Below are 19,545 nucleotides of genomic sequence, written 5' to 3'. Positions count from 1 at the left end.
CATACATAAAAATTTGAATGAGCTTTTCTTCACCTACAAAAATATCCAGATGAAATTTTTGATTGAAATTGTGCTAAATCTATGAGTAAATTTGAGGAGAATCAACATCTTTATTATGCTGAATCTTTCAGTTTGAATGTAATACATCACTCTGTTTATTTAGATGTCTTATTTTTTTTCCTCAGAATTTTATGATTTATAACATATAGATCTTATGTGTATTTTATTATACCTTTACCTAAGTGTTTTATTTTTGGAGCTATTGTAAACGGCTTTTTTTGTGTTTTTAAAATTAATTAATTAATTTATATTTTGGCTGTGCTGGGTCTTTGTTGCTGCATGTGGGCTTTCTCTAGTTGCAATGTGTGGGCTGATTGTTCCAGTGGCTTCTCTTGTTGTGGAGCACAGGCTCTAGGTGCATGGGCTTCAGTAGTTGCAGTACGTGGGCTCAGTAGTTGTGGCTTATGGTCTCTAGAGCACAGGTTTTCAATAGTTTTTGCCGGGAGCCAGTGTGAGGAATCCCGCCCGTGACAAGGTCATGAGGAAGGAAGCTGACATACGCAAGGCGTGCTCAGACTTCAGGGACCCCTCTGGAAATTCCTAAGCATGTACCCCAACAAAAATCTGCCGGCTTTTGTGCTCTGCTTTTCCACTCTTCTGACATTTTCTGGAAAAAGTCAATTCAGGGCTTTAGTCTTCTGCATTTGAAAGAGTGTTTCCATCCAAAAAACCCTCTGATGGCTTTCTAGCCTGCCTGCAGGACTCGTACAGCTGCGCGTGTGATTGTTTGAGGCCTCCTGACCGCAGGAGGCACAGGAAGCTTAAAACATCCTAGGAATGTAGGAGCTTCCGAGGAGTCAAAATCTTTAGAATAGGACTGATTAAAAGTTTCATTTGTTGAGTCAATGCTTGCTGCTAAATTTTCATATCCTTTATTTGTAGATATAGTTGGTATACAGAAAAACAAGTAGTAGACCTTGTATTAGCAACATTAGATCTTTGAGTTAAGTACCTTCTTTGTTATAACCCACTGCACCTTTGTTCTATAGAGATGTAACTTTAGTGCTTTAAGGAGATGTAGATTAAAGAAAAACACTTCAGGGGAAACAAAATTAACATTCATTAAGGAAGAGAGCCAAAAACTGTTAACAAGCCTCTTGGCCAGAAGATAATGTAAATCACCTGAGACCTTTTGTATACAAAATGATGTATAGAAAGAGTCTGGGCTGCGAACGCTACATAATTCTGTGTTACCCATTGATCTCCATGTTTTATCAAAAGTATAAAAGGCCTTCTGAACAATAAAGGATTGGACCAGTTTCTTGGACCAGCTTCTCGGACCAGCTTCTCGGACTAGTCTCTTGGCCTGGTTTCTTGGGAGTCTGGCTCCCCCCGTGTCTCTCTCTCTCTTCTTCTCTCCCTTTTCCTTCCTCTGCTCTTTACTTTAATTTCAGGCTGAATCTCCACCTGGGGCGCGGAGGCTCGCCAGGTCTACTTACTTGCCCTGGCTGTTAAGACCCGCGCGAAAGGGAGCTTAAGGCGAGGCACCCTTAGATATTCAAGCGGGCGCCAGTGGCCCAGCGTAGATGGTGCAAATTCCTTGTCTGGAATTTTATTGGTCTTCCGCGTAAACCAAGCTATTCAGCCCTCTTCTTCCACTTAACCTTCCTACTACGCTATAGTTTCTTAATCTAATCTTATATCAGTCAATAAACAAGTCTTTCCACGCCAACGCCGTCCACCCTTCGAATTCCCTGGATCCACCGGGGCTGGACCCCGGCAAGTTTTTGCACATGGGCTTTAGTTGCCCTGTGACATGTGGAATCTTCCTGGCTCAGGGATTAAATAGTAACTTGTGTCTTGGTAGCTTGACAGTGTCTCCTGCATTGGCAGGTGGATTGTTATCCACTGTACTACCAGGAAAGTCCTAGATGGCATTTTTGTAATTTCAGCTTCCATTGGTGTTATATAGAAATATGATTGATTTTTGTGTGTGTATTAGTGTTGTATCCTGCAACCTTGCTAAATTCACTTATTAATTATAGGCATTTTGAATTTTCTTAAGATTCCTTGGGGCTTTCAATGTACATGATCATCTCATCTGTGAATACAGTGCTCTATTTCTTTCTTTCCCATCTGTGTGTTCTTATATTCTTTTGCTTGCCTTACCGCCAGGCTAACACTTCAGTGCAATGTTGAACATATGTGATGAGATGAATCTCTCTGTTTCCATCTTAGGGGGAAAGCATTCAGTCTTTCACTATTAAGTCTGATGTTAGCTGAAGGTATTTTACAGACATTCTTTATCACATTAAGTAAGCTCTCTTCTATTCCTAGTTTTAAGGCCTTCCCTAGTGGCTCTGATGGCAAAGAATCTGCCTGGAATGTAGGAACTGTGGGTTGTATCCCTGCGTCTGGAAGATCTCCTGGAAAAGGAAATGGCAACCCACTCCAGTATTCTTGCCTGGGAAATACTATGGACAGAGAAGCCTGGCAGGCTATAGCATATTGGGTTGCAAAGAGTTGGACACGACTTAGCAACTAAACAACAACAAAAATTCCTAGTTTGCTGATAGTTTTTTTAAAAAAACTATGAATGGATGTTGAATTTTGTACTTTTCCACATTCATTTATCTGATCACTTAGTTTTCTTCTTCAGACTGTTATAGTATAGATTAGACTGATTTATCTTTATTGAACCATCCTCTTATTCACTGAAGAAACATCATTTGGTCATGGTACATTGTTATTTTTATGTATTGCTGGATTTGATTCACTGACATTTTGTTGAGGATTTTGTGTCTATGTTGATGTTAGATGTTGATCTGTGATTTTGTAATCAAAGTAATGATGGGCTCCTCTGGAAGTGTTCTACTTTCTGGAACAGATTGAATAGAATTAGTGTTATTCTTTAACTTTTTTGGTATAATTCACCAGTGAAACCATCTGGGTGAATTCAATTTCTGTAATACTTGGAGGACCATTGATATGAGTTATGTAATCTTGGGTGAATTTTGGTTATTTGCTAGAAGTTTTATAGTTTTACCTTTCACATTTAGGTCACATTTACCTGGAATTAACTTTTGTGTGTGATTTGAGGTAAAAGTCAAGATTTATTTCTCCTCCATGTTTCTCTAATCTAATAAGTTTGATTATTTAAAGTTACTATCATTTACAACCATTCTGCAGTGCCTTCTTTGCCATAAGTCAATTATCCATATGTGTATGTTTATTTTTATGGACTCCTGATTCTGTTTTGTTGGTCTACATGTCTATCATTGGGCAGTACCACACTTTGCTAGTTATGGTAGCTTGACAGATCTCAATATCTAGGAAAGGAAGTCCTCCTGCTTTGTTTATCCTCCTCAAGACTTCTTTGGCTATTTTATGGTCCTTTCTATTCCTATAAAAATTTTAGAAAAATTAGTCAAAGTCTACCAAAAATGGAAAAAAAAAAAAAGAAATGCTGTTCTCTTCAGGAAGGTAGTCAAAATTATTTAATCTAACATTGCTAGAAGTGGAACTTTTTTTTTTTTTTTTACTTTTTAAAAATTTGATGAAGCACTTCAGTAGGCAAGGTACCATGAAAATACCAAGGTACACATCACCACCATATAAGATAATCTTAAAATAGTAGAGAATATATTTTTAAATTTTTATTTCTATTTATTTGGCTGCACTGGGTCTTAGTTGCAACATACATGATCTTTAGTTGCTACATGTAAACTCCTAGATGCAACATGTGGGATTGCGTTCCTTGACCACGGATCGAACCCAGGCCTTTCCTGCATTGGGAGCACAGAGTCTTAGCCACTGGACCACCAGGGAAGTCCCGCTAAATGTATTCTTTAAATCCAAAACTCAACTGCCAAGAAAAGAAAGGGTATCTCTTAAGCTAAAAATACTGAGAAATTGCAAACCCCGATAATCAATAGGAACTACAAACAATAAAATCAAGTCTAGAAGTAAGTCATTATTGAAAATATTAGATCCTAAGTATAAAATAAGTTTTACATACTTAAAAAATAAGATGAAGGGTTGAAAGTTAGACTGAGTTACAAGATACTGTTTTAAAATGACCAGTTGGATTAAAAAAGACCATTTAGAACTGCTAGATATAAAAATAAGGATGAAATTATAAGTTCAGTGGGTGAAGGTAAACAGGCTGAACCCAAAGAGTAGTTTAGTGAACTGGAATATAGTTGTGAGTTCACTAATAAGTCAGGTTAAAGACACCAAAACAGCCAGAGTTGCAGAAGGACATGATAGGGAAAAAACAAGAGAATCAATATGGAAAGGCATAATTGCAGTTTCTCACAGTCATCAGTCCAAAATCTCACAGGCAGTTTATTGCATCAAATGTTAGTGGTAATTGTGATGGCAGGTATATTGGCATTCATAGCATATTTTCTTCAGTTTGACTGATTATTAGAAAATTTTCATAATAATAAATAAATAAAACCCATTAAAGGAAAATGAATAAAAGTCAGAACAGAAATTAATAAAATGAACAAAATTAGAGAGAATAAGCACAAACCTGATTTGTTCTTTTGAAAGATTAAACTTGAACATAATCAATCAAGAAAAAGCAGTGGATATAAACATATTAAGAATGCAAAGGATGCAATAGCTGCAAATACATCAGAGATAAAGATGTGAGAATATTATGAACAATGTCAAAGTAGTGAATATGAAAACTTTAGTGAAAATAGGCAAGGTCTCAGAAAAATATTAGTACAAACTGACTCAAGTAGAAATAGAAAACACAAATGGTTATATAGCCATTAGAGAAACTGAATATGTAGGGAGATTTTTACTACAAAAGGTCACAAGGCCCTCAAAACTTTACACTTTCTATCAAAATGAAGAGATCATTGCAGACTTATATAAACTGTGATCCACATAGTCAAAGGCTTTGGCATAGTCAATAAAGCAGAAATAGATATTTTTCTAGAACTCTCTAGCTTTTTCCATGATCCAGCGGATGTTGGCAATTTGATCTCTGGTTCCTCTGCCTTTTCTAAAACCAGCTTGAACATCAGGGAGTTCACGGTTCACGTATTGCTGAAGCCTAGCTTGGAGAATTTTGAGCATTACTTTACTAGCATGTGAGATGAGTGCAATTGTGCGGTAGTTTGAGCATTCTTTGGCATTGCCTTTCTTTGGAATTGGAATGAAAACTGACCTTTTCCAGTCCTGTGGCCATTGCTGAGTTTTCCAAATTTGCTGGCATATTGAGTGCAGCACTTTCACAGCATCATCTTCCAGGATTTGAAATAGCTCAACTGGAATTCCATCACCTCCACTAGCTTAGTTCGTAGTGATGCTTTCTAAGGCCCACTTGACTTCACATTCCAAGATGTCTGGCTCTAGATTAGTGATCACATCATCATGATTATCTGGGTCATGAAGATCTTTTTTGTACACTTCTTTTGTGTATTCTTGCCACCTCTTCTTAATATCTTCTGCTTCTGTTAAGTCCGGACCATTTCTGTCCTTTACTGAGCCCATCTTTGCATGAAATGTTCCCTTGGTATCTCTAATTTTCTTGAAGAGGTCTCTAGTCTTTCCCATTCTGTTGTTTTCCTCTATTTCTTTGCATTGATCTCTGAAGAAGGCTTTCTTATCTCTTCTTGCTATTCTCTGGAACTCTGCATTCAGATGCTTATATCTTTCCTTTTCTCCTTTGCTTTTCACTTCTCTTCTTTTCACAGTTATTTCTAAGGCCTCCCCAGACAGCCATTTTGCTTTTTTCCATTTCTTTTCTATGGGGATGGTCTTGATCCCTGTCTCCTATACAATGTCATGAACCTCATTCCATAGTTCATCAGGCACTCTATCAGATCTAGACCCTTAAATCTATTTCTCACTTCCACTGTAGAATCATAAGGGATTTGATTTAGGTCATACCTGAATGGTCTAGCGGTTTTCCCTACTTTCTTCAATTTAAGTCTGAATTTGGCAATAAGGAGTTCATGATCTGAGCCACAGTCAGCTCCTGGTCTTGTTTTTGTTGACTGTATAGAGCTTCTCCATCTTTGGCTGCAAAGAATATAATCAATATGATTTTGGTGTTGACCATCTAGTGATGTCCATGTGTAGAGTCTTCTCTTGTGTTGTTGGAAGAGGATGTTTGCTATGATCAGTGCATTTTCTTGGCAAAACTCTTTGCCCTGCTTCATTCCACATTCCAAGGCCAAATTTGCCTGTTACTCCAGGTGTTTCTTGACTTCCTACTTTTGCATTCCAGTGCCCTATAGTGAAAAGGACATCTTTTTTGGGTGTTAGTTCTAAAAGATCTGTAGGTCTTCATAAAACCGTTCAACTTCAGTTTCTTTAGCATTATTGGTTGGGGCATAGACTTGGATAACTGTGATATTGAATGGTTTGCCTTGGAGATGAACAGAGATCATTCTGTCATTTTTGAGATTGCATCCAAGTACTGCATTTCGGACTCTATTGTTGACCATGATGGCTACTCCATTTCTTCTGAGAGATCCCTGCCTGCAGTAGTAGATGTAATCGTCATCTGAGTTAAATCCACCCATTCCAGTCCATTTTAGTTCAGTGATTCCTAGAATGTCGACGTTCACCCTTGCCATCTCTTGTTTGACCACTTCCAATTTGCCTTGATTCATGGACCTAACATTCCAGGTTCCTATGCAATATTGCTCTTTACAGCATCGGACCTTGCTTCTATCACCAGTCACATCCACAGCTGGGTGTTGTTTTTGCTTTGGCTCCATCCCTTCATTCTTTCTGGAGTTATTTCTCCACTGATCTCCAGTAGCTAATTGAGCACCTAATGACCTGGGGAGTTCCTCTTTCAGTATCCTATCATTTTGCCTTTTCATACTGTTCATGGGGTTCTCAAGGCAAGAATACTGAAGTGGCTTGCCATTGCCTTCTCCAGTGGACCACATTCTGTCAGGCCTCTCCACTATGACCCACCTGTCTTGGGTTGCCCTGTAGGCGTGACTTGGTTTCATTGAGTTAGATAAGGCTGTGGTCCTAGTGTGATAAGATTGACTAGTTTTCTGTGAGTATGGTTTCAGTGTGTCTGTCCTCTGATGCCCTTTTGCAACACTTACCATCTTACTTGGGTTCTCTTACCTTGGTGTGGGGTATCTCTTCACGGCTGCTCCAGCAAAGCACAGCCACTGCTCCTTACCTTGGATGAGGGGTATGTCCTTACCGCCACTGTTCCTGACCTTCAACGTGGGATAGCTCCGCTAGGCCCTTCTGTGCTATGCAGCCACCACTCCTCGGGTTGCTCCTCCCGGCCACCGGCCCTGGCCTCGGGTGTGGGTGGCTCCTCCCAGCTGCCGCCCAGCCTTTGACTGCATGGATCACAATAAACTGTGGAAAATTCTGAGAGAGATGGGAATACCAGAGCACCTGACCTGCCTCCTGAGAAACCTATATGCAGGTCAGGAATCAACAGTTAGAACTGGACATGGAACAACAGACTGGTTCCAAATAGGAAAAGGAGTACGTCAAGGCTGTATATTGTCACCCTGCTTATTTAACTTATATGCAGAGTACATCATGAGAAACGCTGGACTGGAAGCAACACAAGCTGGAATCAAGATTGCCAGGAGAAATATCAATAACCTCAGATATGCAGATGACACCACCCTTATGGCAGAAAGTGAAGAGGAACTCAAAAGCCTCTTGATGAAAGTGAAAGAGGAGAGTGAAAAAGTTGGCTTAAAGCTCAACATTCAGAAAACGAAGATCATGGCATCCAGTCCCATCACTTCATGGGAAATAGATGGGGAAACAGTGGAAACAGTGTCAGACTTTATTTTTGGGGGGCTCCAAAATCACTGCAGATGGTGAGTGCAGCCATGAAATTAAAAGATGCTTACTCCTTGGAAGAAAAGTTATGACCAACCTAGATAGTATATTCAAAAGCAGAGACATTACTTTGCCGACTAAGGTCCGTCTAGTCAAGGCTATGGTTTTTCCAGTAGTCATGTACGGATGTGAGAGTTGGACTGTGAAGAAGGCTGAGTGCCAAAGAATTGATGTGTTTGAACTGTGGTGTTGGAGAAGACTCTTGAGAGTCCCTTGGACTGCAAGGAGATCCAACCTGTCCATTCTGGAGGAGATCACTCCTGGGATTTCTTTGGAAGGAATGATGCTAAAGCTGAAGCTCTGGTACTTTGGCCACCTCATGTGAAGAGCTGACTCATTGGAAAAGACTCTGATGCTGGGAGCGATTGGGGGCAGGAGAAGGGGATGACCCAGGATGAGATGGCTGGATGGCATCACGGACTCAATGGACGTGAGTCTGAGTGAACTCTGGGAGATGGTGATGGACAGGGAGGCCTGGCGTGCTGCGATTCATGGGGTTGCAAAGAGTCGGACACAACTGGGCGACTGAACTGAACTATATAAACTGCTTCAGGAATGGCAAAAAGAAGACATATTATCCTGTGTAAATTAAACTGTCTAAAATAAGTAGAAGTTTATTTGTAAATCTAAAATAACTTGACACCAAAACAAATAGCACTGACATGAATAGGAAATTATATACCAACCTCACTCATTCATGCTGGTTAAAAAATCCTAATCAAGAGTAAGTCCAACCACATCTTGTACATGAACTTTCGTAGCAGCATTTTTCATAACAGCCAAGAAATGAAAGCAACCCAGATATTCACCAAATGATGAATGGGTAAATAAAATGTAGCATGGATACAAGGTGTAATGTTATATAAGCAGCCATACAATGAAATCAGATCCATGAAATGACAAGGATGAACCTTGAAAACAATATGCTGAATGAAAGAAACCAGCCACGAAGACCACTCTTTTGGGTTTCTGGAGCTAATTCCAACGTGTGAGTGTTGATTGGAGTGGTTTCACGCTTCATGCTTCACACCAAGCATTTCTCAGACACCCTCAACTCAATTCTGACCCTTTCTACCCAGAGACAGCATCAGATTCCACAAGTTATGGGTTCAGTCTTAACAAGACTGCCCACCCCCTTCAACTTCAGATGCCAGTCACAAGCCCAGGTTGTTATCTGTGCTTCTGCCTGACAGGATACAAGTTGGAGGTTCCCACATCCCCCTCTGTCAGTTTAACTACTTTGCTAGGGCAGCTCACAGAACTCAGGAAAGCATGGACATTTACTAGTTTATTATAAAAAGAGACAATAAAGGATACAGATAAGCATCCAGATGGAAGTGGTATATGAATAGAGGCTGCACTACTGAGAAAGGCTGGTTCCCAGATGGTGTACACACAAAAGAGAAGAGAATTAATTGTATCCTTATTTCACCAGCATATGTTACAATTAGTTCAGGCTAGGTTATTACTTAAATGTAAAGGAGCCACCATGGGAGCCCAGGACAAAACTTAGTAACTTAGGAGAAAGTGTGGGAAAACAAACCTCAGCATAGGAAAAATTCTTTAAATAAAATATAAGAGCAAGCTACTCAGAAAAATACTGATATATTACATTAAAAGTAAGAACAATTCTTCATTTAAAAAATGCCATAAAAAGAAAGAAAAACCAGCTATAAACTGTGATGGACTATTAGCAACACACATTACCAACAAATTCTCACTCTCCTAGGTATGTGAGGAAGTACTGAGAAAAGTCAGAAATACAAAGTATAAAGATTCAGTATAAAGATTAGCAAAACCAAACCAAATCTAAACAGATAATTCATAGAAGAGAAAAATAAATGAGTTTTAAGTAGATGAAAAGATGGTCAGATGATTACATTATCAGGGGCATGGATAATCAAACCAAAAGAGGATATGTTTTCCCCCAGATCAGGTGAGTGATAGTCAAGTTGAAAGTGCCCACATCCCTGGGTACATGCTAGTCAGAGCCTCCAAACTGGAAGCAATTCAAATGACCATTGTTGGTGGCACAGTTAAATAAATCATGCAATGGAATCATCTATGGTAATGAAAACAAATGAAATAGGGCTAGTGCATTGACAGATGGATGTGAAGTATGTATAAATGGAGTGAAACTAGAACTCACCAAAAATACACTCAATATGGTTCTGTTGATGACAGTTCAAAACACGCAGAACAAAATAGTATGTCACTTAAGGACACTCACACACTCATAAAATCATATTAAAAAAGAAAAGAAGTGATGAACACTAAATTCAAGATTGTGCTCATCCCCTTGTGGACAAGAAGGCTGTAGTAGAAGGGGGCAGGTCCTCCTTCATGTGTGTCGTGTGTCTTGTAACAGTGGTATATTCTACCTTTGAAGCTGGCATAGGTGTGTGTTGCACACATGTTATCACTGTATTGTGTAAAGTATCTTCAAAAGCACTTGGGATACCTTTACTAGAGCTTTCATAAGTATGGCTGATCTTTTTAAGATTTAATCTCTCAGGTATCATGAGCCTGTCAGATACATCAAATAAGTTCTTCTTGGGGGAGATTTTGGCCAGCCGTTTCCATGGTGAATAAAGGCAGGGCTTCGTGTGAAGGCCAAATTGGCCATATCACATTTGAAAGATCTCCTTGTGATGTGCAGGCTGAGCTGCACAGGACTCATACACTTTCTGCGGGCAGCTGCTCAAGTGAAGACACGCTCAGCCGCCTTCCCTTGGGCAGCCCAGCCAGAAACTGTTAACCTGAATCCTGGGACATTGGTTTCTAGGAGAAGCGCAGAGCTACCAACTCCTTGAGCAGTGGAGCTGTGACATGGACGAGGAAATTCAGCCTGGATTATTTAGCCCTGGACTTCAACTCAGCATCACCAGCCCCTGTACAGCAGGTAGGAAGTAGTCTGTATCACAATTTCCAGGAGATTTCATTTCTGTTTGGTTTTGTTTTGATGATTCCACCATGCGTGTTCTCTTTGCAGAGTCTTAAACATACAGACATACTGTGAAGAATCTTAAAATCAGCTCTAATTCTGTCTCCCAGAAATCCTGATGTATTTCCCTCTGGGGTGTGTTCTTGAATGTCTATGTATAAATGTATGTAGTGTTCATGCTCTTCAAAACTTGGACCATAGAGTTTGTTGGGAAATGTCTGGCAGAGATGAGGGTGGGGTAAATGGTAGACTAGGCACAGGAAGGGTCTGCTGAAGGAAGAAGGGATAGCTTTGTTTGGCTCAACTCTAGGCACTGGGGACAGAAACTCTCAGTTGCAATTGGAACCCCTCCATAAAGGGCCTCAAGTGGCAGGTTGGGCAGTTTTGACGCCTTTGCATAGTATTCTCATCTGTAAAGTAGGGATCAGAAATAGCAACTATGTTGAAGCCTGTTGTGAGGATTAAATGAGTTAATACATGTAACAGACTCTAGCCATTGACTGTTGTCAGTCACTGCATGTGGCAGGAATGACTGGCAAACAGTGGACAAGAGCTAAATATTTTTGAGCAAAGGATGGTCATAGTCTAAACTGTACTAACAATGTATTATTTGATGAGAAAATCAACTTACTGAACAGGATATACAATATGATTTCATTTTGTGTTTGTGGAGAAAGATGTTTGGGAGACTTCCCTTCCCTTTTGCTTTACCTTTCTTCTTTACCTTTCATTTCATTCCCCAAACCTACAATGACACTTCAGAAAAGCTGGTGAGCAGGATGAGATCAGTAAATTCAAACTGTGAAGAGAGTCCCCAGACCTCCATGGCTTTTGACCATGAAGGCTTCTCAGTTGTTGCCTCCAGGACAGTCCATCACAGCCAGGGCCTTGGTGTCTCAGGTCATTGTCAATTCAGGGTCCAGTGACCTGGCAGAGGAAAAAGAGAGACAGCAGAATTGCAGAGTGTCACCTCTGCTCACTGGTCAAGGCGAGTTAGATGGCGAGAGCCAAGTTGAAGGGAGTAGAGTTGAGGAGAGATTCACACACACACACACACACACACACACACACACACACACACACATAGAGTGTAACACTTCTGCAGGTGATGGCCCGGGAGGAAGGGGCAGCAAACACGTGAACCTGTAATCCACCAGGGATGTGCTGAATTTTTTTGATTAAGTGTAATGAAAACCTTTTTGTTTTCCCCCTTCAGAAAATTCTCCTATCAGAGGAGCAAAGAGTGGACTATGTCCAAGTGGATGAGCAGAAGACACAAGCTCTTCAGAGCACAAAGCAGGAGTGGACGGATGAGAGGCAGTCCAAAGTGTGACAGGGTCGGGCTGCAGGTGGGAGGCCAGGCTCACTTTGAGTTTTTCTGCTAGAAGCCCACTGATGCTCAACACAGGTCAAGACACAGAGAGTCTTGAGACCTTTTGGGAGAGAGGACATTTGTACATATTTACCAAGGAGGAGCAGAAGTGGTCTCCTCCCAGAGGGGCTCTCAGAGGGGCCAGCCCCTGCCCCGACCCCCACTGATCAAAGCATTTCTGGTCACAGCTACAACGTGCCTCTGCTGAGCCTCAGACCAGTGTTGTGTTGCCTCCACAGTCATGAGAAGCAGAGAGAGAGGATTTCACAGCCATGGACTGGGATGTAGAAAACTCCATTTGGACAGGGTGGGAACAATCAAAACGGAAGTTAGGTTAAACATCTTCAGTGGAGCATTTGAAGTGCACATTAGAGCCGGTATCCTGCCCACAAGATGACATCATTTGCCTTCAACGCTTGAACTTTTGATCTCTCTCCTGTGCTTCCACTGGAATCATAAATTATCCTAGGAGACACGCACCTGGACACCTTGCCCCACTGGAAAACACAGTGTAAGAGACCAAGCCTAGGGATGGTGATAGAATCTGTACTCCTTACTCCAAAGAATCCGGCAGACAAGTATTTCTGTCCCCCAAAGAAAGACAACACAAGTGACAGAGGCATCGAGTCCTGGGCTCCACAATGAGCAGATCACATGACACTGGTGGCTCTAAGAACATTGTGCTTAAGCAGCCACCCATGGCTGGTTGTCCCATTGATGTTGGCCTTTTCCCAGTGTTCTTTCACATTCATCATCTCATCTCTTACCCTAAAAGATCTCAGACGTTAGGCTTGGCAGAGATCATTGCGCCAGCTTTGAGGGAAAAGATGCTAAGAGCTGGAGGAGGGAACACTTTGCCCAAGATGAGTCATGCTGAGAGAGTCAATCAGGCTTCTGCTGTCTCTCACTGCCTCAATCAGTTAGGGTAATTTTGGTGACCAGTGGGAAATACATGCAAACACGGGATGGCTCATCGTCCCCTCTCCTTTTCATAGGATTTTGAGCAGGTGCTTTTTATAATGGAAAGGTATGCATGTCAAACCAGGGTTTCTTCGTGTGGTGTTCAAACAGGACACTAGAACATAATCAGCAGTTACCATCAGAGATACCTCCTGAAAATCAGTATGAAGTCTGTTCTTGGTTCACGTGGTCCCCTTGGCAGTGCATTTCCCATGAACCACCCTGGGGAAGGCTATCTCTGGCCATCCTGTCCTGGACTCAAGCTTTCAAGTAGTGGCTATGATCTGAAAAAACCAAACCCAGCCAGCTCCAGTATCAGGGGTCTTGCCTAACTTTCCCCTTCTGCTTTAGTGGTGACTAGGTCCTGAGAGGGCAAACATTCCCACTGTGCAACGAGGGCACCTTGTCACCCCTTCCTTTATGAGACACTGGGGTTCCAGGGAGAGGTCCAGAAAAAGGCTCAATTGAGCACAGGGTTTTACTTAATGCCATTCCTGATCGTTCTGAGCACCTGAAGCTGGAGGACAAATCTGAACAACTGGGTAATAAATAGAGACTGGTGTCCTGCCCTGCCACTGTGTCTTACACATGGGGGCAGAGGAAGTAGGCAGGCAGGTCTATGACAATCAGCATTAGTCAGGGCAATTGTAGGCTTTGCTACAGGGTTTCAAACTGCTCCAAAGGTAAGTGTGAAAATCTTGGTTTTTCAGACCATAAAAGAAGTAATTTAGATGTTCAAAATGACAGGATCTTGTGACATCATTTTCTTCCCAGAGCAAGATGGGGGAAATTGCCAAGTTCTTTAACTAAGTTGAGTCCTTAGTGAGTCTGGATGGAGCCACAAGAGGGCTCCTGGACCCCATGGCCTGCTCCTCGGCCAGAGCCTGTTAAGGAGCTGCCTTCTTCGTGTGTGACTTGCAAACAGTCACAGGGCCTCAGGCAAGAATTAAGGGGTACAGACAGCCAGTTCCCATAGATGGTGACTTCCTCATATGTGGGCCACCTGTGTTTATATCACTGCCTGACAAAGGCCAGTGCAGAAAAAATTGTACGTCCAAGAGTCAAGAACCTCACCACGTTGAAGATAGATTGGAAAAGTAAATGCAGCTGAAATGATGTCAGCAGTGAAATGTCATCCAATTGACCAAAAAATATTTTTCTACAGAACGTTTCCAGGGACATGTTTACTGCACTAAGCAATAGACACTTGAGTGGTGTGACTTTTTTGGAAGTGATTTGGGGTTTTTCAAATATCACTTCACCCTCATTTTCAGAGTGTATGCGTTTATGTCTTGCTTTGATAAAACTGCTAATGGATGCTAACATACACAAAAACATAATGATTCACGGACCCAAAATACAGGTAGTTTTTGAGCTGACTGCAGCATATGCTCCTGAGAAAGACACTGTAAATCACAATGATGGATGCTAGCCAGATTTTGTTTTCTGGCAGAGATAATCCACATGTAATAAAGAACTATGATTCTGATGGGCTCTGAGGGATTTTTTTTAAGAGATAATCTCCAACACCAACTCAAGTGCACATGGCATGTCTATGCACTGTGCATAGTACACCTTTCTAGAAATTTTAGGCATGAACAGAAAGGGGAAAAGGCATCAATTAATCCTCCATTGTTTTCTGTAGTTCCCTTTTGCTTCATTTCCTTCTGTCTCATTTCATTAGGAAATACCTCCAGGTCAGGGGTTGTGGCATGCCAAAAGGGGGACTAAAGGTTTTCATGCCTGCAACTCCCTAAGACCACAAGCCCAGGATGTTGGGAGTTAAACTTTCTGTGGGGAGGAGGAACTTGATTCCCAGCACAGAGCCCACTCCAAGGGCATCATGTAATCCGGGGGACTGACTGTCCAGGCCACTTCATAAAGTAAACAGCAGCTGAATTATGGCCTTTCGGTGCCATGGGAGACTGAAGGTACCCTTCAGGCCTGGCTTTTCCCTCTCAAGACCTCAAACCATGTTTGTATCTGCAGTCATGCTGATTTTTAAAAATTCACTGAATTTTTACTATTTCATTTCTGGCATTAATAAAAGTTATAAGGAAGAATCATAACCTAAGCGTCCTCTTATTTGTTTTAAGTAGTGACCTCTGATAAAATCTCGGAACACATTTTGAAGGCTGAGTGTTGAAAACAGACTTCCCTGCTGTTTTCAAGTAAAACAGGCCTAACTTGACTCACATGGAATGCCCCACATCCATGTTACTTCACTACAAGCCGTTCAGCAGGTGGCTGGAACAAGCACTGCATCTGATCAGCCAAACCACGTCTTTTTTCTGGGTCAGAAACTAGCTTCCGTAGTTGACAGTAAAATCAATGGCCCTGCCAGATACCACAAATAAGGTGACCTTTGGTACTGACATTAAAAGGCAAGAGCACCCAGCCTGCTTCCCCACAGCAGGGGTCTCTTGTGTCCTCACCTCTCTTTCCCCATGGCTGATGCTCCCAGTGCCCTGCGTGCTGGGTCAGCAGAGTCTCTAGGCCATGATGTAAGGCAGAGACAACCAGAGTAGCCAGGGCTTGGGTTTGGGAAACCAGGCCAAAGGCACAGACCCTACAGCCATTGGGAATCCTGGTGGTGAGAGAAAGGAGAAGCCATGTGAACTTCCTCACCCTCCCTGGTCAAGGACCAGGTGGATTCTGTGAACAGCTAACCTGAGATGAAAGGGCCAGGAAACCAAACCTGAAGGTCTCTGAGCCCCAGGCCCATTGAACTCTGGCCCCTTTACTCCACCAGGCATCTCCCTAAGTTTCCACTTTCTACTTTATTTTCTTTGATCTGAAATTGCATTAATTATTATTTCTTTATTTTAATTGTGCCATTGTTTTATAAATTTAGTTTTATTTTCGGAGACAGAGTGGCACTGTGCAGGCTGGAGCAGGGGGTCTGATGGAAGAGAGCAGAGCTGGGACACAGACCCCTCCTGCATGGGCACCTCACTGATGACAGATGGGGCGCTGGAGGGCCTAAGGGACAGGGTGGGCTTTCCAAGGCTGCCAGTCACTGGAACCCCACAATTGTGATTGTGAACCTGACCCCACTCTGGCACCACACTCAGACATCACTTCCTGAGAGACCTCCGTGGGGAAGGCAGGCCAATCCATGGGATATATCCCTTCTGCTTGATCGAAGCTGTTTGTAAATTGTAGTGTATTATAGAAGGTGATGAGCAGTGTTGGAAAAAACAAGGTGAAGAGGACTGACTGCCCACCGGACTGTGGGGAGGGTGGACGCAGGAGGATTTCAGGTGAGAAGATGAGACCTGGGCAGACTCGGAGATGATGGAGGTGGCCAGGAGCTATGTTTGAGAACGTAGTCAAGGCAGGGAGAACGGACTATGTAAAAGCACTAATTCCTCAGAAAACCTGGAATGTTTAGGGTGCAGCCAAGAGGCCAGTGTGGTCGGCATGGAGTGAGCAAGAGTGAGCACAGCAGAGGAGGCACAGAGGCAATGGGGGTTCACAGATGAGCATGTGGGGCCTTTCTGGGCATTATAAGGACCTCTGGCTTATACTCTGAGTAAGAATAAATCAGTGAAGGGAACTGAACAGGGGAGACATATCTGGCTTACATATATATATATTTTTTAATTTTAATTTTTTAAATATAAATTTATTTCAATTGGAGGCTAATTACTTTACAATATTGTATTGGTTTTGACATACATCAACATGAATCTGCCATGGGTGTACACATATTCCCCATCCTGCACACCTCTCCCACCTCCCTACCCATACCATCCCTCTGGGTCATCCCAGTGCACCAGCCCCAAACATCCTGTATCTTGCATCGAACCTGGATTGGTGATTCGTTTCATATATGATATTATACATGTTTCAATGCCATTCTCCCATATCATCCTACCCTCTCCCTCTCCCACAGAGTCCAAAGACTGTTCTATACATCTGTGTCTCTTTTGCTGCCTCGCATACAGGGTTATCATTACCATCTTTCTAAATTCCATATATATGTGTTAGTATACTGTATTGGTGTTTTTCTTTCTGACTTATTTCACTCTGTATAATAGGCTCCAGTTTCATCCACCTCATTAGGACTGATTCAAATGTATTCTTTTTAATGGCTGAGTAATACTCCATTGTATATATGTTCCACTGCCTTCTTATGCATTCGTCTGCTGATGGACATCTAGGTTGCTTCCATGCCCTGGCTATTATAAACAGTGCTGAAGTGAACATTGGGGTACACGTGTCTCTTTCAATTCTGATTTCCTTGGTGTGTATGCTCAGCAGTGGGATTGCTGGGTCATAAGTGCTAAGTGTTAGTCGCTCAGTCATGCCCGACTCTTTGCAACCCCATGGACTGCTGCCCTCTGTCCATGAGATTTTCCAGGCAAGGATACTGGAGTGGGTTGCCATTTCCTTCTCCAGGGGATCTTCCCAACCCAGAAATTGAACCTGGGTCTCCTGCACTGCAGGCAGATTCTTTACCAACTGAGCTACAAGGGAAGCCCAGTTTTTTTAAGGAATCTTCTCATCGTTCTCCATAGTGGCTATACTAGTTTTCATTCCCACCAACAGTGTAAGAGGGTTCTTTTTTTCTCCACACCCTCTCAAGCATTTATTGCTTGTAGACTTGGATAGCAGCCATTCTGACTGGTGTGAAATGGTACCTCATTGTGGCTTTGATTTGCATTTCTCTGATGATGAGTGATGTTGAGCCTCTTTTCATGGGTTTGTTAGCCATCTGTATGTCTTCTTTGGAGAAATGTCTGTTTAGTTCTTTGGCCCATGTTCAAGCTGGTTTTAGAAAAGGCAGAGGAACCAGAGATCAAATTGCCAACATCCTGCTGAATCATGGAGAAACCAAGAGAGTTCCAGAAAAACATCTATTTCTGCTTTATTGACTATGCCAAAGCCTTTGACTGTGTGGATCACAATAAACTGTGGAAAATTCTGAGAGAGATGGGAATACCAGGCCACCTGACCTGCCTCCTGAGAAGTCTGTATGCAGGTCAGGAAGCAACAGTTAGAACTGGACATGGAACAACAGACTGGCTCCAAATAGGAAAAGGAGTACGTCAAGGCTGTATATTGTCACCCTGCTTATTTAACTTATATGCAGAGTACATCATGAGAAACGCTGGACTGGAAGAAACACAAGCTGGAATCAAGATTGCCGGGAGAAATATCAATAACCTCAGATATGCAGATGACACCACCCTTATGGCAGAAAGTGAAGAGGAACTCAAAAGCCTCTTGATGAAAGTGAAAGTGGAGAGTGAAAAAGTTGGCCTAAAGCTCAACATTCAGAAAACGAAGATCATGGCATCCAGTCCCATCACTTCATGGGAAATAGATGGGGAAACAGTGGAAACAGCGTCAGACTTTATTTTTGGGGGCTCCAAAATCACTGCAGATGGTGAGTGCAGCCATGAAATTAAAAGATGCTTTCTCCTTGGAAGAAAAGTTATTACCAACCTAGATAGTATATTCAAAAGCAGAGACATTACTTTGCTGACTAAGGTCCGTCTAGTCAAGGCTATGGTTTTTCCAGTAGTCATGTACGGATGTGAGAGTTGGACTGTGAAGAAGGCTGAGCGCCAAAGAATTGATGTGTTTGAACTGTGGTGTTGGAGAAGACTCTTGAGAGTCCCTTGGACTGCAAGGAGATCCAACCTGTCCATTCTGAAGGAGATCAGCCCTGGGATTTCTTTGGAAGGAATGATGCTAAAGCTGAAACTCCAGTACTTTGGCCACCTCATGCGAAGTGTTGACTCATTGGAAAATACTTTGATGCTGGGAGGGATTGGGGACAGGAGGAGAAGGGGACGACAGAGGATGAGATGGCTGGATGGCATCACTGACTCAATGGACATGAGTCTGAGTGAACTCCGGGAGTTGGTGATGGACATGGAGGCCTGGCGTGCTGTGATTCATTGGGTCGCAAAGAGTCGGACACGACTAAGCGACTGAACTGAACTGAACTGAACTGCTACTAGTAGTCTCTTATGATCCTTTGTAGTTCTGTGTTGTCTGTTGTGATCTCTCCGTTTTCATTTCTAATTTTATTGATTTGATTTTTCCTCCTTTGTTTCTTGATGCGTCTGGCTAATGTTTTGTCAATTTTTCAATTTTATTTATCTTCTCAAAGAACCAACTTTTGGCTTTGTTTATTTTTCCTATGGTCTCTTTGGTTTCTTTTGCATTTATTTCTGCTCTAATTTTTAAGATTTCTTTCCTTCTACTAACCCAGGGGTTCTTCATTTCTTCCTTTTCTAGTTGCTGTAGGTATAGAGTTAAGTTATTTATTTGACTTTTTTCTTGTTTCTTGAGGTATGCCTGAATTGCTATGAACCTTCCCCTTAGCACTGCTTTTATAGTGTTATGTAGGTTTAGGGTGGTTGTGTTTTCATTTTCATTCATTTCTATGCAT

The 19,545-nt window shown here is 42.1% G+C and overlaps 1 protein-coding gene across 4 annotated transcripts in view; it reads left to right on the top strand.

Moving 5' to 3' along the window:
- Positions 1–15,203, top strand: part of GAB3 (GRB2 associated binding protein 3) — a 94,583-nt gene extending 79,380 nt beyond the window's left edge. For all 4 annotated transcript variants that reach the window (XM_070291923.1, XM_070291922.1, XM_070291921.1 and 1 more), the window contains 2 exons: positions 10,646–10,762; positions 12,021–15,203. In XM_070291923.1, the coding sequence (XP_070148024.1) occupies positions 10,646–10,762; positions 12,021–12,137 (234 nt within the window). In that variant the 3' untranslated portion in view covers positions 12,138–15,203. The remainder of the gene's footprint in view (positions 1–10,645; positions 10,763–12,020) is intronic.
- The last annotated feature ends 4,342 nt before the right edge of the window (positions 15,204–19,545 follow it).

Source organism: Ovis canadensis, chromosome X (genome assembly GCF_042477335.2).
Source record: "Ovis canadensis isolate MfBH-ARS-UI-01 breed Bighorn chromosome X, ARS-UI_OviCan_v2, whole genome shotgun sequence".
NCBI classification, from domain to species: domain Eukaryota; kingdom Metazoa; phylum Chordata; class Mammalia; order Artiodactyla; family Bovidae; genus Ovis; species Ovis canadensis.
This window is presented reverse-complemented; position numbering and strand designations above follow the sequence as displayed.